The 13,136-nt window shown below is 42.3% G+C and overlaps 1 protein-coding gene across 4 annotated transcripts in view; it reads right to left on the reverse strand.

The window, feature by feature from the left end:
• Window positions 1-3,645: 3,645 nt before the first annotated feature.
• The window catches only part of CRPPA (CDP-L-ribitol pyrophosphorylase A), a 158,804-nt gene continuing 149,313 nt past the window's right edge, over window positions 3,646-13,136 (reverse strand). For all 4 annotated transcript variants that reach the window (XM_072154394.1, XM_072154393.1, XM_072154392.1 and 1 more), the window contains one exon: window positions 3,646-4,858. In XM_072154394.1, coding sequence (XP_072010495.1) covers window positions 4,754-4,858 — 105 coding nt within the window. In that variant the 3' untranslated portion in view covers window positions 3,646-4,753. The remainder of the gene's footprint in view (window positions 4,859-13,136) is intronic.

The raw sequence follows: 13,136 nt of genomic DNA on the forward strand, positions 1-13,136 counted from the left end.
ATATTCTTGTACATAGGGGCAGTATTATAGTAGTTATATTACTGTACATAGGGGGGCAGTATATAGTAGTTATATTCTTGTACATAGGGGGGCAGTATATAGTAGTTATATTCTTGTACATAGGGGGCAGTATTATAGTAGTTATATTTTTGTACATAGGGGGCAGTATTATAGTAGTTATATTCCTGTACATAGGGGGCAGTATTACAGTAGTTATATTCCTGTACATAGAGGGCGGTATTATAGTAGTTATATTCTTGTACGTAGGGGGAGTATTATAGTAGTTATATTCCTGTACATAGGGGGCAGTATTATAGTAGTTATATTCTTGTACATAGGGGGAGTATTATAGTAGTTATATTCCTGTACATAGGGGGCAGTATTATAGTAGTTATATTCTTGTACATAGGGGCAGTATTATAGTAGTTATATTCTTGTACATAGGGGGCAGTATTATAGTAGTTATATTCCTGTACATAGGGGCAGTATTATAGTAGTTATATTCTTGTACATAGGGTGCAGTATTATAGTAGTCATATTCCTGTACATAGGGGGCAGTATTATAGTAGTTATATTCTTGTACATAGGGGGCAGTATTATAGTAGTTATATTCTTGTACATAGGGGGCAGTATTATAGTAATTATATTCTTGTACATAGGGGGCAGTATTATAGAAGTTATATTCCTGTACATAGGGCGCAGTATTATAGTAGTTATATTCCTGTACATAGGGGGCGGTATTACAGTAGTTATATTCCTGTACATAGAGGGCGGTATTATAGTAGTTATATTCTTGTACGTAGGGGGAGTATTATAGTAGTTATATTCTTGTACATAGGGGGAGTATTATAGTAGTTATATTCCTGTACATAGGGGGCAGTATTATAGTAGTTATATTCTTGTACATAGGGGCAGTATTATAGTAGTTATATTCTTGTACATAGGGGGCAGTATTATAGTAGTTATATTCCTGTACATAGGGGCAGTATTATAGTAGTTATATTCTTGTACATAGGGGGCAGTATTATAGTAGTTATATTCTTGTACATAGGGGGCAGTATTATAGTAGTTATATTCTTGTACATAGGGGGCAGTATTATAGTAGTTATATTCCTGTACATAGGGCGCAGTATTATAGTAGTTATATTCCTGTACATAGGGGGCAGTATTATAGTAGTTATATTAATGTACATAGGGGGCAGTATTATAGTAGTTATATTCTTGTACATAGGGGGCAGTATTACAGTAGTTATATTCCTGTACATAGAGGGCAGTATTATAGTAGTTATATTCTTGTACATAGGGGGAGTATTATAGTAGTTATATTCTTGTACATAGGGGGCAGTATTATAGTAGTTATATTCTTGTACATAGGGGGCAGTATTATAGTAGTTATATTATTGTACATAGGGGGCAGTATTATAGTAGTTATATTCTTGTACATAGAGGGCAGTATTACAGTAGTTATATTCTTGTACATAGGGGGCAGTATTATAGTAGTTATATTCTTGAACATAGGGGGCAGTATTATAGTAGTTATATCCCTGTACATAGGGGCCGTATTATAGTAGTTATATTCTTGTACATAGGGGGAGTATTATAGTAGTTATATTCTTGTACATAGGGGGCAGTATTATAGTAGTTATATTCTTGTACATAGGGGGCAGTATTATAGTAGTTATATTCCTGTACATAGGGGGCAGTATTATAGTAGTTATATTCCTGTACATAGGGGGCAGTATTATAGTAGTTATATTCCTGTACATAGGGGGCAGAATTATAGTAGTTATATTCCTGTACATAGGGGGCAGTATTATAGTAGTTATATTCTTGTACATAGGGGGCAGTGTTATAGTAGTTATATTCTTGTACATAGGGGGCAGTATTATAGTAGTTATATTATTGTACATAGGGGTCAGTATTATAGTAGTTATATTCTTGTACATAGGGGTCAGTATTATAGTAGTTATATTCTTGTACATAGGGGGCAGTATTATAGTAGTTATATTCTTGTACATAGGGGTCAGTATTATAGTAGTTATATTCTTGTACATAGGGGGCAGTATTATAGTAGTTATATTCTTGTACATAGGGGGCAGTATTATAGTAGTTATATTCTTGTACATAGGGGGCAGTATTATAGTAGTTATATTCTTGTACATAGGGGGCAGTATTATAGTAGTTATATTCTTGTACATAGGGGGCAGTATTATAGTAGTTATATTCCTGTACATAGGGGGCAGTATTATAGTAGTTATATTCCTGTACATAGGGGGCAGTATTATAGTAGTTATATTCCTGTACATAGGGGCAGTATTATAGTAGTTATATTCCTGTACATAGGGGGCAGTATTATAGTAGTTATATTCCTGTACATAGGGGGCAGTATTATAGTAGTTATATTCCTGTACATAGGGGGCAGAATTATAGTAGTTATATTCCTGTACATAGGGGGCAGTATTATAGTAGTTATATTCTTGTACATAGGGGGCAGTGTTATAGTAGTTATATTCTTGTACATAGGGAGCAGTATTATAGTAGTTATATTCTTGTACATAGGGGGCAGTATTATAGTAGTTATATTCTTGTATATAGGGGGCAGTATTATAGTAGTTATATTCCTGTACATAGGGGGCAGTATTATAGTAGTTATAGTCTTGTACATAGGGGGCAGTATTATAGTAGTTATATTCCTGTACATAGGGAGCAGTATTATAGTAGTTATATTCCTGTACATAGGGGGCAGTATTATAGTAGTTATATTCCTGTACATAGGGGGCAGTATTATAGTAGTTATAGTCTTGTACATAGGGGGCAGTGTTATAGTAGTTATATTCTTGTACATAGGGAGCAGTATTATAGTAGTTATATTCTTGTACATAGGGGGCAGTATTATAGTAGTTATAGTCTTGTATATAGGGGGCAGTATTATAGTAGTTATATTCCTGTACATAGGGGGCAGTATTATAGTAGTTATAGTCTTGTACATAGGGGGCAGTATTATAGTAGTTATATTCTTGTATATAGGAGCAGTATTCTGATGGTTGTATTCCCTGGACCCAGCAGTAGGTGGAGCTGTAGCCCTATGTGAGAGGCAGCATTGGTGTAACTCTGCGTTGACTCTCTAATCACATCTATCACTTTCCCGACACATTTTTGGAGGATCATATTTTTTCACTTTTTATCACATTCAAAACAAAGAACAATCAGAGGAAAGACATTTCGGTGCCAAAACCTCTGGAAGGTAGAATAAAGAGATCATTTACCCACCAATTACACGGGGATATCTTTGATCTGGCGCTAGGACGGCCACTCCCAAATCAATTACAGACGTCAGGCTTCCTTCCTGCGCTCTTCTGCTCCTCCTTAGGTAATAGCGATAAATCCCGGTGACCTTGTTCCTCTCTTGATCGCGGCTTTACGTGCAGACAATATCTGCTTCACACATGGCACCAGGAAAGGGGAGATCACGAGATTCGTCTTCTTTGTATCGTTTCTTTCCATCCCCTCCATTAAAATCAAATTCTTATGTGAAACTAAAATCTTCCGTCTTCTACTCCAGTCACATCCAAAGCTGCGTCTAAGCTGCTGCCTCGCCTTTACACTGTGTCTACAAATAAGATACATTGTAGCCATGGACGGTGATACAGTTGTAGGAAATACGTTTATTTTGATACTTTACACTTCAGTATCAGTTTCCATACATTTAAAGGGATATTCCCGCCCCAGATATCGATGACTCCTCCCCCTGGGATATATTTAGCGCTACGAATGATTTGAATGGAGAACACCTGGTCAGTTCTGAACAGTCCTTTATCCTAAATTTTTGAGATTGGAATATCCCTTTAAGAGTGGCACATATGTCATATGGAGTATACAATGAAGAACGTCTTCAGATGTAGCAGAGCTGAGTTTGTTAAGAGCGTAGATGAGGTTTTCACATCACATAAATGATATTAGGGGGGATGTATATATATATATAATCTAGGACATATTGACCATCTATCCTCACCATGGGTCACCCGTATATATGACTGGTGGGGCTCCGACGCCCGGACCCTGCACTGATGAGTTGTCCTGTGGGTTGATGGCAGAAGAAGAGAGATCTGTCCACTGTATAGTGGCCATGTGAGGTATTGCAGCTCTTCTGCACCAGAACCAGACCCTTTATCATTAGTGCAGGGGTCTGGATGACGGATCTACCCAAATAGATGCCAAAGTATAGGTCATAAGTATAACATTATAGCCTTAAAGGGGACCTCCACCAACTCTAATATTCTGCATATTATAGGCGTCGCTCCACTGATTCAGACGCAGTTGGAATTTTTTCTCCTTCCCCCACCGTTCCTGAGCAATCACTGCTCTTAGGTTGGTGGCACACATGGCGTTTTGAACCCGTTTTTGGGACATTTTTAAGCAGTCCATTAAAAAATACATGCGTTTTTACGTTTCTGACCGTTTTTCCCAATTATCATAATTATCACAATTGGGAGAAAACAGACAAAAATGGAAAAAAACGGATGCGTTTTTTCACAGATTGCTTAAAAGCGGCTTAAAAAATGGGTTCAAAACGCCACGTGTGCCATGGTTCGGCACCCGATATGTTAATTAGTCTCTCTGCTGTCAGGTGGGTGGAGCCAAGACTCCTTACCTAAGGCCTAATTAGCATAACTGGAAGTGAAATGAACAGCTCTGCTACATCTGTCCATGTATTAGCCCCACACTCCCCCCCTTTCCGGCTCCGCAGGATCCTTCACACGACCATAACCTGACCGATGAGCGCCGGGTTCCTGTCCGTGATCAGCGCTGCGATGATTGCAGCCGCCTGCCGGGCGCCCTCCTCCAGTTGTGATTCCTCCTGTGTATAATAAAAAGGGACATGTCCGCCGTGTCACTCAGTTTACATGTTTGATTACACATCAGCAATACAGGGGACAAGACCCCAAATCTTGTGATCAGTCTGGAAAAATCCTTATTGCTGCCACCAGGGGGAGCTCCCGGGCTGCACAATAATAAACTCATAATTAATAATAATAATTATTATTTATTTATATAGCGCGCACAGATTACGCAGCGCTGCACAAAGCATGACAAATTGCCCTCAACCTCCAGTGGTACTACCCTAGATATTAACCCATAATAAATCCTAGACCTCCAGGGACAAGAGATAATCACACAGTACCCTCCACTAGCAGGGATTATGTATTAACCCATAAATATCCTAGACAAGGATCTAAATATTAAAGGGGTTGTCCAATTGATATTGTTTGTTTGATGAAAGGTTATAACATTTTCCAATAAACTTTCTATATCAATTCTTTTCTGATTTCTATATCTCTGCTTGCTGTCATTGTTTTCTTCCTGTCGATAAACACCGCTCTAGGATCATGTGATGTCACACAGGTGAGCGGCTCGTTATAACACACAGTGTAGTTAAAGCTGTGTGATGCTAATGAGCCGTGCACCTGTGTGACATCACATGACCATGGAGCGGTGTATATGTGCAGAAAGTAAAGACTGAGGGCGCGTTCACGCACTGCGTTGCGTCACGTTCATAACGTGATGCAAGCCCACAGGGGGCGGGGCTCAGGCCCCTGGAAAACGCATGCGATTGATAACATTTCTCTGAAAACGCATATGCGATTGGCCCGAGCCCCGCCCCCTGTGCACTAGCGTCACGTTATGAACGCGTTTACACGATGCATTGCGTTTTTTAATGCGTCCTTGACGCATTTCAAAGGCTTCAGCTTTGACCACGTGCTGAGGTGACACTGTGGCAGATTTACTTACCCGGTCCATTTGCGATCCAGCGACGCGCTCTCCGACGTGGATTCGGGCCAGCCAGGATTCACTAAGGTAGTGCGCCCGATGCCACCAGGTGTCACTGCTGCGCCGAGGTCCGCCGGAGTTCACCGTCCTATTCCTGGCGCATGTAAGTGTGTGTCAAGCACTTATTTTTTTTTTTAAATAGCGTGATTTTTCCGACGGCCACGCCCCTGTTTTTCGTCGAATGCAAGCCGGCGCCGATGCGACACAATCCCATCGCCTGCGCCAAAAACCCAATTCAGACCCTTAGTAAATGTGCCCCATTGTGTTTTAGCAGATGCAGTGGAAACACAATGGGGGTCATTTACTAAGGGCCTGATTTGCGTTTTTCCGACGGGTTATGCGAATATTTCCAATTTGTGCCAATTTTCCCTGAATTGCCCAGGGATTTTGGCACATCGGCGCTGGCATGCACGTGACGGAAATGGGGGGGGCGTGGCCGTAAAAGAAAAACGACGGATTCGGAAAACCCGCTGCATTTTTAAAAAAAATGAACGCGCCGCTGAATCGCAAATGGACCGGGTGAGTAAATCTGCCCCAATGTAACCTCAGCATGTGATTACGGCTGAAGCCTTTGGAATGCGTCAAAAACGCATCGAAAAACGTGACGCAACGCATCGCCTGAAATCGCCCCGAAGCTTCCTGTTCAAGGACAGCAAGCAGAGATCTAGAATATTGTGATTATTATATATATGTATTATATGATATATATTGAACAACCTTAGACATGATAGTATCAGTAACCTCCAGATATAAAATATATATGAGCAGATGGCAGTATACGGCTCAGGGGTGAGTGATATTCCACAGCAGATACAATAACTATTCTCCACTAGTGTCAGGAGCGGCGCCCCTTCTCCTCTGTGCACCCCCTCAGAGCGCCCCTGTATCTGACCCCCAAATCGTTTCCACATTTCCCTACAAATCCCACAGTCCGGGCTGCGGAGGAGCCGTGTGATGGGAGCTCCATGAGAGTAGTAGTGTTATTGTAGGACACTATTCAGGGGGGGCATAATATTACTGTGTCCTTGGGGTGACGTCTGACAGTGACAGGCAGATCTGATGAGGGTTGTGCTCCTGCCGCCGCTGCTGACAGAGACCTTGACATCTGAAGTTTCTGTTCTATGTTTCTAAGTTTCTGTTCGGATACAAGGAAACCGATCACAGCCGGAGCCAGAAAATGTCCACAAACACAGCAGACACATTTATTATAGCATCTGCGCCAGTTTTCTGTCTGATTTTACGCCAGTTTTATGTTGCAGCTGCTCTGTATCCCACGAGACAGAAAAATGTGCGCCTAAAGGGGCTGTTACTGCTTAGCCGGAGCATGCGCCACATTTATTCCTGACGTGCAACAAAATCCTGCAGGATCAACAAAGTGAACCAAAAAAAAGATGGTGCCCATTTCCCGAGCAGCGCAGGGGGCGCCACATTCATAGACCGAGCACCACTACACCGGGCAATGCACATAGTACATGTCTGGCTATGATAAATATTTTTAGACATCCTTAATCCAGTGGTGATGCATTTTATACTGCTCAGTGCTCAAAATCCCTGCATAGAAACCTGAAAATCTGTAGTCACCACTAGGGGGAGCTCAATGTATAGTGGGATATTATTTATGTGTAGTAGGCACCCCCAAGTGGAGGCTTTATAAACAGTATGTAGTAATCTCCTGAGCTCCCCCTAGTGGTGGCTGTATATACAGTATGTAGTAATCTCCTGAGCTCATCTTAATTGTGGCTGTATATACAGTATGTAGTAATCTCCTGAGCTCCCCCTAGTGGTGGCTGTATATACAGTATGTAGTAATCTCCTGAGCTCCTCCTAGTGGTAGCTGTATATACAGTATGTAGTAATCTCCTGAGCTCCTCCTAGTGGTGGCTGTATATACAGTATGTAGTAATCTCCTGAGCTCCCCCTAGTGGTGTCTGTATATATACAGTATGTAGTAATCTCCTGAGCTCCTCCTAGTGGTGGCTGTATATATATACAGTATGTAGTAATCTCCTGAGCTCCCCATAGTGGTGGCTGTATATACAGTATGTAGTAATCTCCTGAGCTCATCTTAGTTGTAGCTGTATATACAGTATGTAGTAATCTCCTGAGCTCCCCCTAGTGGAGGCTGTATATACAGTATGTAGTAATCTCCTGAGCTCCCCCTAGTGGTGGCTGTATATACAGTATGTAGTAATCTCCTGAGCTCATCTTAGTTGTGGCTGTATATACAGTATGTAGTAATCTCCTGAGCTCCCCCTAGTGGAGGCTGTATATACAGTATGTAGTAATCTCCTGAGCTCCCCCTAGTGAAGGCTGTATATACAGTATGTAGTAATCTCCTGAGCTCCCCCTAGTGGTGGCTGTATATACAGTATGTAGTAATCTCCTGAGCTCATCTTAGTTGTGGCTGTATATACAGTATGTAGTGATCTCCTGATCTCCCCCTAGTGGTGGCTGTATATACAGTATGTAGTAATCTCCTGAGCTCCTCCTAGTGGTGGCTGTATATACAGTATGTAGTAATCTCCTGAGCTCCTCCTAGTGGTGGCTGTATATACAGTATGTAGTAATCTCATGAGCTCCCCCTAGTGGTGGCTGTATATATATACAGTATGTAGTAATCTCCTGAGCTCCTCCTAGTGGTGGCTGTATATATATACAGTATGTAGTAATCTCCTGAGCTCCCCATAGTGGTGGCTGTATATATATACAGTATGTAGTAATCTCCTGAGCTCCCCATAGTGGTGGCTGTATATACAGTATGTAGTAATCTCCTGAGCACCCCCTAGTGGTGGCTGTATATATATACAGTACGTAGTAATCTCCTGAGCTCCCCATAGTGGTGGCTGTATATACAGTATGTAGTAATCTCCTGAGCTCCTCCTAGTGGTGGCTGTATATATATATACAGTATGTAGTAATCTCCTGAGCTCCCCATAGTGGTGGCTGTATATACAGTATGTAGTAATCTCCTGAGCACCCCCTAGTGGTGGCTGTATATACAGTATGTAGTAATCTCCTGAGCTCATCTTAGTTGTAGCTGTATATACAGTATGTAGTAATCTCCTGAGCTCCCTCTAGTGGTGTCTGTATATACAGTATGTAGTAATCTCCTGAGCTCCTCCTAGTGGTGGCTTTATATACAGTATGTAGTAATCTCCTGAGCTCCCACTAGTGGTGGCTGTATATACAGTATGTAGTAATCTCCTGAGCTCCCCCTAGTGGTGGCTGTATATACAGTATGTAGTAATCTCCTGAGCTCCTCCTAGTGGTGGCTGTATATACAGTATGTAGTAATCTCCTGAGCTCCCCCTAGTGGTGGCTGTATATACAGTATGTAGTAATCCTCTGTCCTCCCCCTAGTGGTGGCTGTATATACAGTATGTAGTAATCTCCTGAGCTCCCCCTAGTGGTGGCTGTATATACAGTATTGTAGTAATCTCCTGAGCTCCTACTAGTGGTGGCTGTATATATAGTATGTAGGAATCTACTAAACTCCAGCTAGTGGTTTCTGTCTGATTTTACGCCAGTTTTATGTTGCAGCTGCTCTGTATCCCACGAGACAGAAAAATGTGCAGCTAAAGGAGCTGTTACTGCTTAGCCGGAGCATGCGCCACATTTATTCCTGACGTGCAACAAAATCCTGGAGGATCAACAAAGTGAACCAAAAAAAAGATGGTGCCCATTTCCCGAGCAGCGCAGGGGGCGCCACATTCATAGACCGAGCACCACTACACCGGGCAATGCACATAGTACATGTCTGGCTATGATAAATATTTTTAGACATCCTTAATCCAGTGGTGATGCATTTTATACTGCTCAGTGCTCAAAATCCCTACATAGAAACCTGAAAATCTGTAGTCACCACTAGGGGGAGCTCAATGTATAGTGGGATATTATTTATGTGTAGTAGGCACCCCCAAGTGGAGGCTTTATAAACAGTATGTAGTAATCTCCTGAGCTCCCCCTAGTGGTGGCTGTATATACAGTATGTAGTAATCTCCTGAGCTCCCCCTAGTGGTGTCTGTACATACAGTATGTAGTAATCTCCTGAGCTCCCCCTAGTGTGGCTGTATATACAGTATGTAGTAATCTCCTGAGCTCATCTTAATTGTGGCTGTATATACAGTATGTAGTAATCTCCTGAGCTCCCCCTAGTGGTGGCTGTATATACAGTATGTAGTAATCTCCTGAGCTCCTCCTAGTGGTGGCTGTATATACAGTATGTAGTAATCTCTTGAGCTCCTCCTAGTGGTGGCTGTATATACAGTATGTAGTAATCTCCTGAGCTCCCCCTAGTGGTGTCTGTATATATACAGTATGTAGTAATCTCCTGAGCTCCTCCTAGTGGTGGCTGTATATATATACAGTATGTAGTAATCTCCTGAGCTCCCCATAGTGGTGGCTGTATATACAGTATGTAGTAATCTCCTGAGCTCATCTTAGTTGTAGCTGTATATACAGTATGTAGTAATCTCCTGAGCTCCCCCTAGTGGAGGCTGTATATACAGTATGTAGTAATCTCCTGAGCTCCCCCTAGTGGTGGCTGTATATACAGTATGTAGTAATCTCCTGAGCTCATCTTAGTTGTGGCTGTATATACAGTATGTAGTAATCTCCTGAGCTCCCCCTAGTGGAGGCTGTATATACAGTATGTAGTAATCTCCTGAGCTCCCCCTAGTGAAGGCTGTATATACAGTATGTAGTAATCTCCTGAGCTCCCCCTAGTGGTGGCTGTATATACAGTATGTAGTAATCTCCTGAGCTCATCTTAGTTGTGGCTGTATATACAGTATGTAGTAATCTCCTGATCTCCCCCTAGTGGTGGCTGTATATACAGTATGTAGTAATCTCCTGAGCTCCTCCTAGTGGTGGCTGTATATACAGTATGTAGTAATCTCATGAGCTCCCCCTAGTGGTGGCTGTATATATATACAGTATGTAGTAATCTCCTGAGCTCCTCCTAGTGGTGGCTGTATATATATACAGTATGTAGTAATCTCCTGAGCTCCCCATAGTGGTGGCTGTATATATATACAGTATGTAGTAATCTCCTGAGCTCCCCATAGTGGTGGCTGTATATACAGTATGTAGTAATCTCCTGAGCTCATCTTAGTTGTGGCTGTATATACAGTATGTAGTAATCTCCTGATCTCCCCCTAGTGGTGGCTGTATATACAGTATGTAGTAATCTCCTGAGCTCCTCCTAGTGGTGGCTGTATATACAGTATGTAGTAATCTCATGAGCTCCCCCTAGTGGTGGCTGTATATATATACAGTATGTAGTAATCTCCTGAGCTCCTCCTAGTGGTGGCTGTATATATATACAGTATGTAGTAATCTCCTGAGCTCCCCATAGTGGTGGCTGTATATATATACAGTATGTAGTAATCTCCTGAGCTCCCCATAGTGGTGGCTGTATATACAGTATGTAGTAATCTCCTGAGCACCCCCTAGTGGTGGCTGTATATATATACAGTACGTAGTAATCTCCTGAGCTCCCCATAGTGGTGGCTGTATATACAGTATGTAGTAATCTCCTGAGCTCCTCCTAGTGGTGGCTGTATATATATATACAGTATGTAGTAATCTCCTGAGCTCCCCATAGTGGTGGCTGTATATACAGTATGTAGTAATCTCCTGAGCACCCCCTAGTGGTGGCTGTATATACAGTATGTAGTAATCTCCTGAGCTCATCTTAGTTGTAGCTGTATATACAGTATGTAGTAATCTCCTGAGCTCCCTCTAGTGGTGTCTGTATATACAGTATGTAGTAATCTCCTGAGCTCCTCCTAGTGGTGGCTTTATATACAGTATGTAGTAATCTCCTGAGCTCCCACTAGTGGTGGCTGTATATACAGTATGTAGTAATCTCCTGAGCTCCCCCTAGTGGTGGCTGTATATACAGTATGTAGTAATCTCCTGAGCTCCTCCTAGTGGTGGCTGTATATACAGTATGTAGTAATCTCCTGAGCTCCCCCTAGTGGTGGCTGTATATACAGTATGTAGTAATCCTCTGTGCTCCCCCTAGTGGTGGCTGTATATACAGTATGTAGTAATCTCCTGAGCTCCCCCTAGTGGTGGCTGTATATACAGTATTGTAGTAATCTCCTGAGCTCCTACTAGTGGTGGCTGTATATATAGTATGTAGGAATCTACTAAACTCCAGCTAGTGGTGGCTGTATATACAGTATGTAGTAATCCCCTGAGCTCCCCCTAGTGGTGGCTGTATATACAGTATGTAGTAATCTCCTGAGCTCCTCCCTAGTGGTGGCTGTATATACAGTATGTAGTAATCTCCTGAGCTCCCCCCTAGTGGTGGCTGTATATACAGAATGCAGGAATCTCCTGAGCTCCCTCTAGTGGTGGCTCTATATACAGTATGTAGTAATCTCCTGAGCTCCTCCTAGTGGTGGCTGTATATACAGTATGTAGTAATCTCCTGAGCTCCCCCTAGTGGTGGTGTATAAAAAGTATGTAGTAATCTCCTGAGCTCCCCCTAGTGGTGGCTGTATATACAGTATGGAGTAATCTCCTGAGCTCCTCCTAGTGGTGGTGTATATACAGTATGTAGTAATCTCCTGAACTCCCCCTAGTGGTGGCTGTATATACAGTATGTAGTAATCTCCTGAGCTCCCCCTAGTGGAGGCTGTATATACAGTATGTAGTAATCTCCTAAGCTCCCCCTAGTGGTGGCTGTATATACAGTATGTAGTAATCTCCTGAGCCCATCTTAGTTGTGGCTATATATACAGTATGTAGTAATCTCCTGATCTCCCCCTAGTGGTGGCTGTATATACAGTATGTAGTAATCTCCTGAGCTCCTCCTAGTGGTGGCTGTACATACAGTATGTAGTAATCTCCTGAGCTCCTCCTAGTGGTGGCTGTATATACAGTATGTAGTAATCTCATGAGCTCCCCCTAGTGGTGGCTGTATATATATACAGTATGTAGTAATCTCCTGAGCTCCCCATAGTGGTGGCTGTATATACAGTATGTAGTAATCTCCTGAGCACCCCCTAGTGGTGGCTGTATATACAGTATGTAGTAATCTCCTGAGCTCATCTTAGTTGTAGCTGTATATACAGTATGTAGAAATCTCCTGAGCTCCTCCTAGTGGTGGCTTTATATAAAGTATGTAGTAATCTCCTGAGCTCCCCCTAGTGGTGGCTGTATATACAGTATGTAGTAATCTCCTGAGCTCCCCCTAGTGGTGGCTGTATATACAGTATGTAGTAATCTCCTGAGCTCCTCCTAGTGGTGGCTGTATATACAGTATGTAGTAATCTCCTGAGCTCCTCCTAGTGGTG

Source organism: Engystomops pustulosus, chromosome 5, assembly GCF_040894005.1.
Source record: "Engystomops pustulosus chromosome 5, aEngPut4.maternal, whole genome shotgun sequence".
Classification (NCBI taxonomy): Eukaryota; Metazoa; Chordata; class Amphibia; order Anura; family Leptodactylidae; genus Engystomops; species Engystomops pustulosus.